The following is a 14,713-nucleotide window of genomic DNA, read 5'->3' on the forward strand; positions in this document are numbered from 1 at the left end:
GGATCCAGTAAAGACATGCGTACTGGACTTCAGGAGGAAGACTTTGTTCAACTCGGCTTCTCTCGACATTGGCTACAAGCATGCCGGGGGCATCTACACAACAGATATCTTGCTTAAGTGATGTTGACATAAGCCGTATACAGCTGTCGGTTAATACTTGATAGGCTTGCTTCTCGTCTACCCAGAACTCTGGGTCTTTGCACCTGGCCTTGTTGAGGAGATAGTCCCGAAACGAAGGGTGATGTAGACGGAGTGGGTAGATGTCACCCTTCGGGATGTCTAGAATCGCATGAAGATCCTTCAGGATCCGATCAATCTTTTGCTTCGTGACATTGAGCAGCTTGCCAAGCGAGCTGGCAGAGAGTGGAGAGAAAAGAAGCGCAATACTTCCAAGAATCTGTCGTAGAGTGCCATACAACTCTTCCTTCTCTTTTGCTGAGTAACCTAGACGAATAGTCTTCTTTAGGACAGTAGTGTAGAGCTCATTGAGGTGCTCTTCTGGTGCGGTAGTAGACGTGCTACCTTCTAGCAGAGTTTGTACTCTTTCTTCTGCGAATAGGCCTTCTTGAATGAATCGACAAGCAGTTGCGGCCCATATGAATAATCCACCTGCAATCTGGATCAGGAGTTTGATAGTCTCTTCGCCTGGCCAGCAGGAACCTAGAGAGTGTTCCTGTCCAATGAGATTAAGATTGTGCTTAAAGTAAACAGAGATATCGTGATCTACGATCGATGGAGATATATTGTGGAGTACAAAGTCCTGGTGTTTACCATCTGGTATTTGAACGAAGCCGTTTCGGATCGGAACTTCAGGCCGGCTCGTCAGGAAGACTCGTAATCGAACCGTCTCTAACGATCGAGCTTCGGCCAAGAGATGTAGGATGATCCGGATGTCATTATCATTGTCGCACTCATCGAGTGCATCGACGACAAGGACGTACGCGGATTGGTTACCATTTTCGTTCAGCTTCGACAGCGGGCGTAGGACGAGTTGCTGCCACTGATCACGAAGAGACTGGCTCGCAATGTCGCGACGCTCTTTGAGAGCGTCGCATATATGTTGGCCAAGAGACGGTATGCTGATCGCTAGCTGCCACGCAATGCTCGTGACGAACTTGCCTGCATGACCGACGTCTCTACCGCCGCGCTCGAAGAAGAAGCTGGCTCCAAGGCGCTTCTGCTTAAAATATATCCGAGCGACAGTGCGCGTAATCGTCGACTTCCCTGTGCCGGCCAAGCCATTCAGCCAGAAGATGCAGCGCTCGTCTCGGCTACCAGCCCAGCTGTAGATCTCTTGAAGGAGGTCAACGCGGGTATCGGGAAGGCAGGTCACGTCATGTTGTCGCTGGTATGCGTTGAACGGCGCGTCCTCTGCGGTAGGGAGGGATTTAAGCACATCGTTCAAGTCTAGATTTCCAGTCAGCTTCTTGCTGCTTCGAGGCCATAGCCAGCTAAGCACACTCACTTTCGCTGCTCCCAAAGTTCACAGATCCATGGACAGTGCCAGCAACAACCTGCGAATTCTGGTTGGCGGACAAACCGCTAATAATGCGTTGAGTACTGCCTGACATGAGCTGGAGTAGCGACGCTAAGTTTTGCTAGCTGCCGGCTGTTGCTCTCTTCTGGAGTGTATTGCCGTGTATGTGAACATGTGCATGCGAACACCTGGGAGTGAGTTTATATCTGTACCCAGATGAGGTTCATCCTCAACTAACGAATGCATTCGCAAGGCTCGCCAATCAATACTCCTGCCTTGCCGCTACTGCTGGGGAGCAGCTGTCGGCTACAAAGTAGGGCGGACCTAATAACGCCAAGACCATTCGTCGACGTTTCGTCGACGTTTGAAGGTTTGAAAACGGAAAATAGCGCTATACCTGATAGGGTAGCGCTAAACTATAAACAGAATTTCGGTAGCACACAGATTACGGAGTAGGCATGTGTCGGCGCCCAGCGGAGGACAAAAATAGCGGGACTCACATTGGGCTTGGCGCCACCACCCGTACAGATTTCTATATAAAAACAGATATATTCACAATAACGCAGTCAATCCACGTCAAAGTGGAAGGTGACGTTATTAAGTCTTATACAAACAGTCTATATGTAAAAAAAGCGGCGGTTAGCCCCCCATTCCGCCCCCATAACCAATCAGTTGACCACCAGCCTCGATCACCTTTCGAAGTCGATCAGGCATAGAAAGTACCCGTTTATTAATCCATTCCTGTTTAAGCTCTCCCCAGGCCTCGATCGCTAATTCACGAGTCTCTTCGGGATTGAAATGGCGATATTTCCGTACGTATTGCTTCGTCGGTTGCCAACAGTCCTCGATGATCGCAAGATCCGGCGATCCTGCGCAATTAAAGTACGAATGTACGCCATTTTGCTCTTTCCATTGTTGTACGGCATTGCCTTTTTTCCGTGACCGCGGCGGTGCATGGCCTGAGTCTTGATCCTCCTCTAAAACGAAGAAATCTCCACGGTCGACCCATTCCTGAACTTCCATCTGGAGTATCTCCTTGGGATAAACGTCCTGGGTCATCTTCCCGTTTTTATTCGTCGGTATCTCGTAAAAGGTAAGGGGGGACTTGAAGTCGTAGCCCACCGCGGCCCATGCGTAGACTTTGAGCTTCTCTGCGTCGTCCCGTTCCTCCGCGCGTTGGATACACTTGGGACAGTACCGTTCGCCGCGTTTCCGGATAATAACGAGCTTCCCTTGAGGCCCCATCCCGAAATGGACTTCGTCGCTAAATCTGATATATTTCCAGTGATCCGGAGTCGGATACTTATCGAGCCAAAGCTTCGCGCGGTTCAATCGCATCTCGGCCAGCTGTTTGTTGCAGTACGGCTTCCGACACGCGACGCATTTGAAGTATCCATGCTTTTCCATAGCCCGACGAATTGTTCGGCTAGAAACATCGAGTCCGGCCTCAAGCGCAAGTGTATCCCAATCAATAGCTCGTTCTTCGGCGCAGTCAGCGCTCTCGAGGATATCGGTCATCCGTTGGATATCTTCGTCGGTGATTTTAGGCGGTCGACCTCTTGTTTCGAGTCGATTAGGGATATTCCGTTCCCTCCGCTCAGTTTCCGCTTTGGCGTACTCATATCCTCTGGTTTTGGATACGCCATAACGGCGGAAGATATCGGCGTGAGTGTAAGTCCGATTAAAACCATCGATACGTCTTATACCGTTAATATACTCAATAGCATCCTTAATTTTCGCTTTTGTAGGTGTTGTAATATGTTCTCGAGGCCTTTTTCTACGATCTTCAGCTAATAGAGCTGCTGCACGGGTTTGGGGAGCCATATTAATTGATTATCTAAATGGAAGATGAATAGAGATTTTGGTGGTGGTCTGCCAAGGCCTGAAATGAGTCCCGCTATTTTTGTCCTCCGCTGGGCGGCGGTGGGCCACCCTTGCATCGCAACTTTTCCCAGTTCGTCCCATCTAGCGCCGGCCTCGGCATGATTCAACATCGCATGATTGGATTCCTCGCTCCAACGCAGCATCACCGTCTGCAGCTCACCACACGTGTCCCAAAACCGCGATAACCTAACGTCGCCTACATGGCCAGCGTGGCTAGATGGTCCGGAAACGCGCCGTCCCTTGCCGCGACTGCGAAAAGCGGCAGCAGGCTGGAGGTAGGATGTGGTAAGCTATGAGCTATGAGCTATGAGCATGGAGCTGACGAGATGTCCTCCGAGCCCTCGGGGCAGTTGGTTGCGTTTCTTTGTTGTGCGGCATTGGCGATTCACAGTCGAATTGAGGCGTTCACATATTCTGGACCGGTTCCTACTATAGTGAGCCTGAAGCCGTCTCGTGGTTGTCGTTGAAACATTGTCCTTCGTCAGGTCTCTTTATTTTTCCAGTCGTCATAGTCAATTTCCAGACGTCCCAGTGACCTCGAGGAGCTCTATCGTCCAAAATCCCCAGCGACGATACGGACTCAATCGTCAAAATGGCACCCAACATCATGATCAGCAATAACATGCCCCTCGGCGTGGACACTAACACCTCCATCCCCCAGTGCATGCTCCGCTACAACCCCGACGACGTCGCCTCCGACAAGCTCGTCCACCTCGACACCATCTCCGGCAAGTCCCTCACCTACGGCGGCCTCCGCAAGCGCGCTGCCCACTGCGCCTGGGGCCTGCGCAACAAGCTCGGCCTGCAGGTCCAGCAGATCATGCTCGTCTTTGCGCCCAATTGCACGGATTTCGTGCTCCTCGCGCACGCCATCTGGTGGAGCGGCGCGGTTCTGTCGCCGTTGAACACCGCGTCGACGGTGAAGGATATCGAGCATGTTTTGAACCTGGTAGGGCCAACGCATATTGCGGTGGCGCCGCCGTTTGTAGAGAAGGTGATAGAGGCGATTCGGGGATCGAAGCTAGCGGGGTCGAGGGCGCCGACGCTGTGCACCTTATTGGAACGACATGGAGATCTGCCTCTGTTTCCAGAAGATGTCGAAGGCACTTCGAGTGCGGAGAGTCTACCGCCGTGGGATCTGGACGGCATGTCCTCCAAGGAGGCGGTCAGCAGTGTGTGTTTTTCTTCCGGTACGACCGGACTGATCAAAGGAGTGAAATTATCACACTACAGCCAGATCATGAACATGATCCAACTGCGCGTCTCCATGCCCACGCGAATCCACTCCGGCATGCGCGAAGTCTTCTTCCCTCCTTGTAAGTTCCCTCATCTCCCATCCTTCCACGAGCTCCACCAACGTCTCCGCAGTCGGCCACATCTACGGCGTCGCCATCATCATGCTCACCGGCATGTGGGTCGGTGCGTTCTTCTGCACCATGCCATCCTTCGACCTCCCCACCTACTGCGCCCTCATGCAACGCCACCGCGCCACCGACATGCACATCGTCCCACCCGTCGCCCTCCTCCTCACCACCTCCCCGATCGCACAGTCCCACGACCTCTCCTCCGTCCGCAACATCATGGTCACCGCCGCCCCGCTCAAACCGGCCCTGCAGACGAAACTCCTCACCCGCTTCCCTGACGCCGATATCTACCAGGGCTACGGCATGACGGAGACCTGCCCGGCGCTGACCTCGCAGCATCATCTCACGGCGACGAATATCGGCAGCGTGGGGAAGCTGGTCACAATGACGGAGGCACGGCTGGTGGATCCGAGCACGGGAGTGGACGTGCGGGATGGCGAGGAGGGGGAGATGTGGGTGAAAGGTCCGCAGGTGATGATGGGGTACATCAACGACGCGGCAGCGACGCGGGCGGCATTCTCAGACGACGGGTGGCTGCGCACGGGAGATATCCTGCGGCGGGACGGGAACGGGGATTACTGGGTGACGGACCGGTTGAAGGAGATGGTGAAGTACAAGGGGTTTCAGGTGGCACCGTCGGAGTTGGAGGATCTGCTGCTGGGGCATCCGGACGTAGTGGACGCGGCGGTGTGCGGGGTGTATGTGGAGGCGGAGGCGACGGAGGTTCCGGTGGCATATGTGAGTTTGGTGGAGGGAAAGGCGGGGGTGGTGGGAGAGGAGAGGAGGAGGGTGTTGGAGGGGATACGGGGGTGGTTGGATGGGAGGGTAGGGGGATATAAGAGGTTGAGAGGGGGGGTGCATCATTTGCAGGAGTTGCCAAAGACGCCGAGTGGGAAGATCTTGAGGAGGGAGTTGCCGGCGAAGGTGAAGGCGGCGAGGATGGCGAAGCTGTAGGGGTGGGATGAGATACGAACTTATGGATGGATGAGCCGTTATGAGTATGCTGCTCTCGTAGTCGGAGTGGGATCAGGGTTTCCACTTTATTCCGACAATAACGATAGACCAATGATAGATCAATGAACATTATGAGTTACAATAGGGGTAGTGTACCCTTCACCTCCGCTGTATCATCAAGGGCATGAAGACACATGCATGAATTAAATCCTCTACCTAACTAGCAACTAGACTAGGAACCGCCTTTTGCCCCGTTCCAGACCTCGTGAATTCGTGTCAATAGCTTTCCATTCACCCTCGGACCACAGACACGGTGATCCTCTAAATCAAGAACCAGCCACCTCACATTGCTACCCACACGATTTCTTAGCAGGCATGTAAGATATGTAAATGTAGCAACTCTTGATTCATTCGCACCACACTCTTCCCCAGGGATATGGAAGGGATATGGAAGGAATAACTACACGAACTGGTATAAAAGATCGATAAAGAACATTATGGTAAGGGTCGGCCCATGGTGCGGTATATGGTAGGTAAAGGTAAGGTCAGGGACCGTGTAGATGTCTCCGTATCCAGTCCGTGATATCGTCCCCAGAGTCTCAGATATCGGCTCCCCTTCCATAAAAGCATGGCATGACGACGCCTAGGTGGGGTGATGCGATGCATACATGCATGCGTGTGCGATCACCATTGAGTTTCCCGCCTTCTGCACGCCACATCGATATCGACAGAAATGTCAACAGCGAATCGGCGACACCTTCCTCTTTTCAGCACGCGTTGCAAACGAGCCGAAATCAACCCCTGGGGATCAACCACCCCCATCCCATCCATTCCATTCAACTCCCTTCCCACCGTTTCCCCTTTTTCTCCCTCTCCCTTCCACTTTCCATCACAACATCCCCCCTTTTCTCCCAAGCACACTTAAACCACCTCCTTCGCAACTCTCTTCGCCTGGATCTTCCGGTAGGCGAACAGGCTGATCAGGAAGATGGCGACGGTGCCGACGATGGCGAACACGACGATGACGCCGGGCTCCTTGGCGGCCCAGTTCTTGCGCTTCGTGAGCGTCGAGAAGGCGAGTTCGGGAGCGCTTTGTAGGGATGAGATGGCGGCCATGGCGATTGTGGGTAATGTTTTGTTCGGCGTGGGTTGAGGAGCTGCAGGCGCGGGGATGTTAGTTGGTGGTGGTGGAGGGGGGTTGGGCGTGGTGGGACGGGTTTGCAATTAATATTAGGGGACTGGATGAGAAGACGGAAAACAGAGAGATTGAGAAGGTAAACAGTCTCGATCTGTGCAGAAGAAAAACTTGAGAGGTGGAAATGATATCGGCAAGGTGCGGGAACTAGGAAGCGGTGATTAAGCAGGATCAACGTGCCGGTTGAATATGTTCTGCCAATTGCCTCCAATTGGGGTTCAGTGACGGAGACGAGTTCGACGTGCAATTCAACAATTGATCGCAAGTATTGCAATACAGTCTTCTCGTCGCGTGGAGTGGAAAGACGAAGCAGCAGCACGTTGGAGCGGTTTTGGTGGAGGGACAATTGCGGCTTAAGGTGAACAGAAACCCAGCAGCAGCAGAGCTCAAATCCAGGACAGCTCCCAAAACAATAAAAAGCTCAATTGCCCGATCAACGCAACGCCCAAAAAGTCCTTTTTTGTTTCTCCTCGGATTGGCATTCAAGGATCACTCGGCTTTTTAAGACGAATTCCTGGCAATTGGCAATGCGGTCTTCGCTCGGATAGCTCGGGAGCAGGCAAACTTTTTTTCGTCGAGGATTTTGGAGACTGCCCCGGAAAATCGCGCAAAATGCTGCTGCTGGGATTTGGTGCACCAAAAGTCCATAAACGACACTCGTCACTCACTCCAACGTTTCTGGTCTGCTTCGTTTCGCCTCACGTCATGCACGCATTGATTGCAGAAGCCAACGGCGGTGCAATGGGGGTGGTGGCGGGCAAAAGGAACGGAACTGAACGACGTGCATGCACATGGAGGGACCACCAACGCTCTCACTCACTCACCTGTTGCTAAGCTTCGGTAGCTGAATCGATCAATTCTCGCAGCTGCGCAGGGTGTCGGATGACCTTGGATCGCGGCGCGCAACGTAGGCGAATCGGGCGAGGGGTACGGGGCTCGAAAGCGTTCGAATTGATAGAAGATTTGGGAATTGATGAAGCAGAGAGATCAGAGAAGGAGAAGGTTCGAAATGGAAGTAGAAAAGAGGCTGGTGTTGGCGTCGAGGAGTGACGGAATCGGGTGGGAGCCGCGAGGGCGCTGAGGCGCTGATGGAGTGGGACAGCTGATTGGTTGGTGGAGGGGCAACGAAGGGGAACAGGTAAGGAGCTGGTGGTCGTTGGTGGGCACTGAAGGGTGGTGGGTGGGGGGAGAAAGAAGAAATTGCTGTCTGAAGGTCTGATTGCGCTGATCAACGGCCTGGGCGTTAAGAGTTGAGAAATGGGAGCTTGGTCGGAATTACATACTTGATGATAAATGGTGATTGTTCTTGGTCTTGCTTGGCTTCTCCGCTCCCAGGACAGAGAGGTGATGGAGTGCTAATCTATCTATCCGATTGACTCTACGTAGGATTCTATCAAAGAACAATCCCTCTACAACCTACACTCTAGAAAAACTATGTCAAAGGGGTCGAAGGGACTCTCATCTCAAGCGGAAACCGGCACTGAATTGCCTGTGGAAACTCGGGAGCTCCAGCGTAGCAGTGTCATTTTGGCACCCAGTATTCCTAGCGCCGGTTGTAACCCGGGCTCGTCGATGACTTAGCGTACCATCGCAATCCGCAATCCAAGATTTCAGCTGGGCATCGCTCGGCGAACGAAGCTTATCACGGCGATGTGACAGGGGCTTCGTTGTCATGCTCCAGTTTTCTTCGACCCTTCATTAAACCGACGATGATAATGTGCAGAAACAGGAACAGAAACTGATCATCTAACAATTCCACATACGTAGTACACGAGAACGGGGAGCTTTTGAGTGGATTGATTTTACCTGGACACACATGTACTATGTACGATAGATGACGCTCCTCTCAGAAGTATCTCGTTCCTGCTGATTTTATTTCAAAACATGTATCTACAATTTCGACGGCACCCACTTCGGCTGCTTCTTCTGCGCAAACGCCGCCAACCCAATCCGAATATTATCCCCCTTCATCAACTTCGCTCCATACTGCTCCGACGTCACCCGCGCCGCCCCCTCCACGCTCGCCGTCTCCCACGCCTCCCGCAACCCCGCCCGCGTTACGATCACCGCATCCGGACTCAGCGCTGCGATCTTCTGCGCCAGCTCCACCGCCTCGGAAACGACTGTCGCCTGCGACTGCGCGATCCGATTAATCAGATTGAACCGCAGCGCTTCCTCGGCTGTCAGTTGGCGTCCGGTCATCGCGATCTCCGACGCGAGCGGGATCCCGACGTTGCGCACGATGCGTGGGAGGCCGCCGGCGGCGGCATAGAGGCCGCGTAGGGCTTCGGGGAGGCCGAATTTGGCGGTGGGCGCGGCGACGACCATGTCGCTGTGACGCAGATAGGTCAGTAATGCAAGGAATATGATATAATATGATTACAGGACACATGTGGGAAGGAGAAGGCTCCTTACCAATTCAACACGATCTCAAACCCGCCGCCCAACGCCCACCCATTCACCGCCGCCAACACCGGCTTCTTTCCCACCCGCCGACTCACGCCCGCGAACCCGCTCGCGGGATGCGTGGCGAGCGCCCGGTCCGACGAGGACGCCTTCCCGCCCTTGATGTGGCCCTGCTCGATGAGGTCCTGGCCGGCACAGAAGGAGCGGGTGCCGGCGCCGGTGATGATGGCGACGCGGAGGTCGGGCTCGTCGTCGAACCAGCGGAACACGTCGTCGGCTTCCCAGTGGGCGAAGGAGGGGATGGAGTTCATGGCTTTTTCGCGGGTGATGGTGACGAGGAGGATGTGGGGAGCGGGGTAGGAGAGGGCGAAGGAGGAGGAGGGGATGGCGGGTGGGGGGGTGGAGGGTGTCCAGGTCATTTTGGCGGTAGTGGTGGTTGGATGCTGGTGTCGTTTCGTGCTGGATTCGCAATTCTTTTGATATTGAGATGCCGTATCGACCGTGGAGGTAAGTATCGGTAGGTCTTGTAGTTGGTAGTATCGCTCTGTTTCGTCCGATGTTATGAAGTATTCAATCCCAACGAGTAGATCAGTTAGGCACGCTCTGAAGACACCAAACCGAAGACAAGAAAGAAACAGAGGCTGAAAGACAACCCGTCATCAATATGAAGTCGTTCCCCCAGGTGAGATGGAGTTCTCTCCGCATTACACTACTTGAATGGGGGACCTCGGCTTCAAGCGACCATTGCCCTACCGAAGTCAGGGGTCGGCGGGATGTTTTGGTCATGATCGCCGTCGATTATGGGTAAACATTACCCACGTTTGTTGAAATATCTTCATGTTTACTGGTGCAGTCAACATTCTGTATTCTGAAACTATGTTACGGGCAACCGCAATAGGAGGGAGTACAGCATGGTGGTACCATTGTCTCAATGTTTGTCAATAACAAGACTAGACTAAGTCTGACTTGTGAGCTAGAGATATATCAAGGCATTAACTATTCATGCCTTGTTGCCTTATATTGGAGGCCAACATGAAGGGTGGGGCGCTTAGTCATGGCGCAGAGTCCCAGACTCCCAGTCAATATCACTTCAGCCTCACTTATGTCTTTCTATCACGAATTATACAACAATGCCTACCTCAGAGAAGCCCAAACGATTTGAATACGATACTATACGTAAAACGCGATTCTTTGATGCCTATGACACGCTTCCGAAAAGCTCTTCTTTTAACAGTCTTTGTAAAAGAGAGGGAATAGAGATTCATCCATCAACAGGTCGAAATTGGCTTAAACAGCGCGAACAGTATGGTCGAGCCGCATATCGAAAGACTCGTAAGCTTAGTACACATCTCGGACAGCCCTCTCGAATAAGCGATTCAGATATCCATCGCTTATTAGACCCTTCCAGTCCTCTCCATTACCAACCGTACGATGAACAAGGCCTCGAATTCAATGTTAAAGGGAAAACAGTACAACGAAACGTAAAGAAACGGTCAGGAGCCCAACAATTTCAAAAGCCCTATATCAAAGCTATCTCCCCGGCAAATAAAAGAAGACGGGTCTCGTTTGGTCAACAAAATGAGGGCAAAACATTGACAAGATTTTGGCGATACGTCTACTTCACGGACGAAGCCCATTTCAATCCTCGAGATTTCTCAGATCGACCTGAATATGAGCTTCGAGTCCCTAATGCGAGTCAACGTCTTCAAAGTCTTCAGGAAACCAGATCACTCCCACTCAATGTTACCGTTCACGTCGCGAGCGGAGTTTCATACGACCACAAAGGTCCACTTGTTTTCTACAACGATCCAGCTTGTCCGACTGTCCCGAAAGCCTACAGGCCGCGCGCCCCTCGCCGATCTGGCATTGAATCAGAAGAGCAATATGCTGAGAACGTCCGAATCTTTCGAGAAACAGCTGATCGACCCGAGGTCGAATTAAAGCCCAAAGGAAACTCTATGAGCCAGAGATTCTATCTAAAAGAAGTTCTTCCGCATCATATTAAACACATTAAATGGCTCGAGGCTAAATATAATCGGAAATTCCTCTTTATTGAGGATAACGACCCATCTCATGGAACTCACTCTAAGAACAATCCTGTTATACAACGAAAGAGAGATGAAGATCTCCTCTTACTTGATTACCCCGCTCAATCATCTGATCTTAGTCCGCAAGAGCCAGTTTGGAGAGCGATGAAACAGGTGCTTCGAGGTGGATCGTGGCATTCGGTGGAGGAATTTAAGCAAGCTATTCGGGCAGCCCATCGCTCGGTATCACAGCGATCAATTAGTGGATATATTAGTGAGATGCCTCAGCGTTGTAAAAAGCTCATCGAGCTAAAAGGAGGCCGAATTCGCTCCGATAAGTGGTAGAAAATGAATAAATTTGATGAATCTGAGCCTTTGCCAAGCCCTTGCACCATGAGTAAGCGCCCCCCCTTTGGGCCGCTCCAGCAAAGTATGTTCGACAGCGATCTAGACTGGATTAGATCTGGATCTGGATACCGCCGCCTGGATAACTTCATCCACCTTGGATCATTTGTAAACTGTACTCACCAAGAAATTATACCTTGCAACAGATGATTTCTATATAGGTACTAAGCCATACCAGGATACTAACGCTGCAATCCATTCTGTCACACGACTCCAGCGTTCCTCCAGTCAATTCAAGGTGTCGAATATGCGCCTCCAGGCAAGTCCGGTGAGGTCCAGCACAGCCCTTCCATGATGCAGGGCACTGCAGCATCACAAGCCTCATGGAGTCATGGCTGCTAACTTCAAAAGCCAGCAGCTGAGTCTAGATTTCGAGAGGGTTTTAAAGTCTTGCAGATATCCTTTCCTGTCCATGTAGCTTTTGTTTCGAGTTCTCGGCTTTTTTCTTCGTCTCTTTCAAGTCCAGCGCTTTGTTTCACCTGCTATTATTCATAGATGGCATCCAGAGAAGAAAAGCTCGCCACCTTTGCAGACCCGTCCATCGTCTCATCTCATTCGTTAAACATCATCGAGGGCTGGATCGACTCGCAACAACGTCTACAAGCACAACGAGGCAAAATCTCCTTCCATAACCTTCCCCGCTTCCTAGACGGTACCTCCAGCCCGATCGTCCCCCAAACCCATTCTTCCCGTCGACGTTTCCGCATCATCTCCTTCCCCCGCCTCGAAAATGGCCGTCTCAAACTGGGCTTCCCCCAACCCACCTATCACCAAATCCGACAATCCTGGTGTCTCCACGACCTCACCCTAGAAGCCTTCCTAAACAACAACGGCATCCTCTCCAGCCTCGAGACGCAGGACACCACCTGTATCCTCATGAAAGTCGCCGCATCCCGCTCCACCGGCTTCGATACCGTCTCCATCTCGCACCACCGCGCCGCGAACCTCACCAATGTGCTCTACTACAGCCTCGAAAACGAAGACGGGGTGTTTGACGCCCTCCTACAACACCCAGAGCGCTGCCTGCAGCCGTCGTTCTTCGCCGCGGTGCTCTACCGCTGCCACCAGCAGCGCATCGAGCGCTTTCGGGTAATTCTCGACGATGAGATCGTGGGGGTGGAGCGGGGCTCGAAGTTCGGGGGGCCGGGGCGGTTGTTTGGGCATCGGTATCGGCATGAAGAACCGGTCGTGGAGATGCAGGGGGATAGCATGACGAAGAAGTTGAGTTATGTGCAGACGGAGTTGGCGGTGTTGGGGCATTTGGCGCGGTCGAGTTTGGAGATGGGGGGGTGGTTGGTGGAGATGGCTAGGCAGGAGCGGGAAGGGGGGCTGGATACGGACGCGAGTGCCGTGACGGAAGAAAAGGGAGAGAAGGAATTGGGGATGCGGATGTCGGAGAATGTGAGGAAGACCCTCGATGAGGCGGAATACGTGCGCCGGCGTGCAGCGACTGTCGTGTCGCAGATCCAAGCTGTCAACGATCGAGTGCAGAGTCAGACGACCTTCGTAAGTCCGAGCCGCCACTGAAGTCTACCGATGAAGCCGTCCCTAATCCTCCCACCAGCTCCTCAACAGCTCCCTCCACAACCAAACTGACTACACCGCCGCCATTGCCCTCGAGACGAAAAAAGACAGCTCCGCCATGAAAGCCATCGCGGCGCTGACCATCGTCTTCCTCCCCGGCACCTTCGTGGCGACGGTGTTCAGCATGAATATATTCGACTGGAGCGGCGGTGAGGGTGCCGAGCCGCGCATGTCGAAGTATATCTACGTGTATTGGATCGTCACGATTCCCTTGACGCTATTAGTGATGTTCGCCTGGTGGGTTTGGCTTAGGAGGGATCTGGGGAGGTTTCGGAATGTGAGGAGCTTGAGTGACTTGCGGACGATGGAGAAGAATGTGTAGGGCTACGACTCTTATGATCTATAGATGGATGGACTAGGGAGGCATTATACAAACGAAGATAAGGTAAGGTATGATAATATTGTCTTCGGGATGCAGTCCTCTCCGATGCTGACGTCCGCAGAATAGGTAATCGCTGGTTGATATTAACTTTTCAGAAATATTATGCGGGAATCATCATTAGTATCATCAATATGAGCATGTGTTTCTTCCATTTACAAATCATTTTCCCTTGGTCCTTCAGAACTTTCCAGTCCCATCACAACATCGATCTCATGAAAACAGCATCCTCTCTTTTGGGATCCGACGGCATTAGCAACTTTGGAGCCATTATGCAAGAGTCATAGCGTTGCTCGCGGTAGATGTCCACCAGGCAGCAGTCAAACACAACGTCAACAATCCCAACTATTGCATACACCCTTCGCATCTGTCCGCCATACTGAAAGCGCAGAGATTTTGGGTGTCGAACAAGGCGGATGGCAGCAAATATATTCGTTCAATTTAGTATTTCCGAAGTATAGCTGTAGTCCGGTGTTCAGAAACCTAGGATCTTTCTTGCCGCGATCCTCTGCGGAAAGCCTGGAAAATGATCAGGCCAGGGGGATTGTTTATACAAAACGATCGACCCTAGTTTTGTCCTCATTGACTCGTATCATTTCTGACTCTTGCCTGTTATTTTCTTCAGTAATCATGCTGAATGGCATCGGGGCTACGTGTTTTCGTATATCGCTATCGCTCGCCGGGCTATCGGTGATATGAGCAAACTAGTTCACCCAGTACATGAGCAAAAGAAGTTGTTAGTTCAATCCGTGCGGGTTATTATTAACAGGCTTTTTTCTATTCACTAGATTTTCCCAGAGTTTTTTTTTTCTCCTTTGTCGCACATCAGCAATAGTGAACCTCATGCTCGATCAATGCTCCCTTGCATGCACCCGGCATTTGAGAGGACAGGAGTTTATATATTGTTTCCCCTTTATTCCCTCTTCTTTGCCGCGCATCAACAAGAATGACCTTCATGCCCGATCCGTCCGACTCTCGGAATTTGAGATGACACAAGTATCCATAAATTGCTCTCTCATTACGAAGACGTCTTCAATC

At 52.1% G+C, this 14,713-nt stretch overlaps 7 protein-coding genes across 7 annotated transcripts in view; 3 read left to right on the forward strand and 4 right to left on the reverse strand.

Annotated features, from left to right (window-relative positions):
• P152DRAFT_505529 (uncharacterized protein) overlaps positions 1–1,801 on the reverse strand; it is a gene marked incomplete at its 3' end in the record, with an annotated part of 3,390 nt that extends 1,589 nt beyond the window's left edge. Inside the window, exons 1-2 of the mRNA XM_033682439.1 lie at positions 1,466–1,801; positions 24–1,407 (exon numbers count right to left, since the gene is read on the reverse strand). Of these exons, the coding sequence (XP_033537330.1) occupies positions 24–1,407; positions 1,466–1,571 (1,490 nt within the window). The 5' untranslated portion in view covers positions 1,572–1,801. The remainder of the gene's footprint in view (positions 1–23; positions 1,408–1,465) is intronic.
• A 336-nt stretch (positions 1,802–2,137) lies between these two features.
• Positions 2,138–3,151, reverse strand: P152DRAFT_383623 (uncharacterized protein; the record flags this gene model as incomplete). Its single annotated transcript, XM_033675785.1, has 1 exon — positions 2,138–3,151. A coding segment is annotated over one exon (1,014 nt), but the record flags the coding sequence as incomplete, so codon positions are not given.
• Positions 3,152–4,025: 874 nt separating this feature from the next.
• P152DRAFT_391003 (amp dependent CoA ligase) lies at positions 4,026–5,679 on the forward strand (the record flags this gene model as incomplete). Its single annotated transcript, XM_033676072.1, has 2 exons — positions 4,026–4,677; positions 4,730–5,679. 2 exons carry the CDS (start codon positions 4,026–4,028, stop codon positions 5,677–5,679), a joined length of 1,602 nt encoding a protein of 533 aa, XP_033537332.1.
• Positions 5,680–6,600: 921 nt separating this feature from the next.
• Positions 6,601–6,795, reverse strand: P152DRAFT_390596 (uncharacterized protein; the record flags this gene model as incomplete). The annotated part of the gene is made up of 1 exon (XM_033676048.1): positions 6,601–6,795. One exon carries the CDS (start codon positions 6,793–6,795, stop codon positions 6,601–6,603), a length of 195 nt encoding a protein of 64 aa, XP_033537333.1.
• Positions 6,796–8,764: 1,969 nt separating this feature from the next.
• Positions 8,765–9,699, reverse strand: P152DRAFT_446740 (enoyl-CoA hydratase-like protein; the record flags this gene model as incomplete). The annotated part of the gene is made up of 2 exons (XM_033677941.1): positions 8,765–9,206; positions 9,290–9,699. 2 exons carry the CDS (start codon positions 9,697–9,699, stop codon positions 8,765–8,767), a joined length of 852 nt encoding a protein of 283 aa, XP_033537334.1.
• An 886-nt stretch (positions 9,700–10,585) lies between these two features.
• Positions 10,586–11,379, forward strand: P152DRAFT_455420 (uncharacterized protein; the record flags this gene model as incomplete). The annotated part of the gene is made up of 2 exons (XM_033678780.1): positions 10,586–10,612; positions 10,957–11,379. Coding segments are annotated over 2 exons (450 nt in total), but the record flags the coding sequence as incomplete, so codon positions are not given.
• Positions 11,380–11,819: 440 nt separating this feature from the next.
• P152DRAFT_455421 (uncharacterized protein) lies at positions 11,820–13,686 on the forward strand. Its single transcript, XM_033678781.1, has 2 exons — positions 11,820–13,218; positions 13,277–13,686. Exons 1-2 carry the CDS (start codon positions 12,208–12,210, stop codon positions 13,616–13,618), a joined length of 1,353 nt encoding a protein of 450 aa, XP_033537336.1. The 5' UTR covers positions 11,820–12,207; the 3' UTR covers positions 13,619–13,686.
• Positions 13,687–14,713: the final 1,027 nt, after the last annotated feature.

This window comes from Eremomyces bilateralis (assembly GCF_010015585.1).
Source record: "Eremomyces bilateralis CBS 781.70 unplaced genomic scaffold P152scaffold_3, whole genome shotgun sequence".
NCBI lineage: Eukaryota > Fungi > Ascomycota > Dothideomycetes > Eremomycetales > Eremomycetaceae > Eremomyces > Eremomyces bilateralis.

What these genes read in the sequence shown, in the direction of transcription:
- P152DRAFT_455421 (XM_033678781.1), top strand. Translation starts at nt 12,208, where the DNA reads ATGGCATCCAGAGAAGAAAAGCTCGCCACCTTTGCAGACCCGTCCATC. An exon ending in TGCAGAGTCAGACGACCTTC is followed by an intron (nt 13,219 to 13,276) that starts GTAAGTCCGAGC and finishes TCCTCCCACCAG; the next exon opens with CTCCTCAACAGCTCCCTCCA.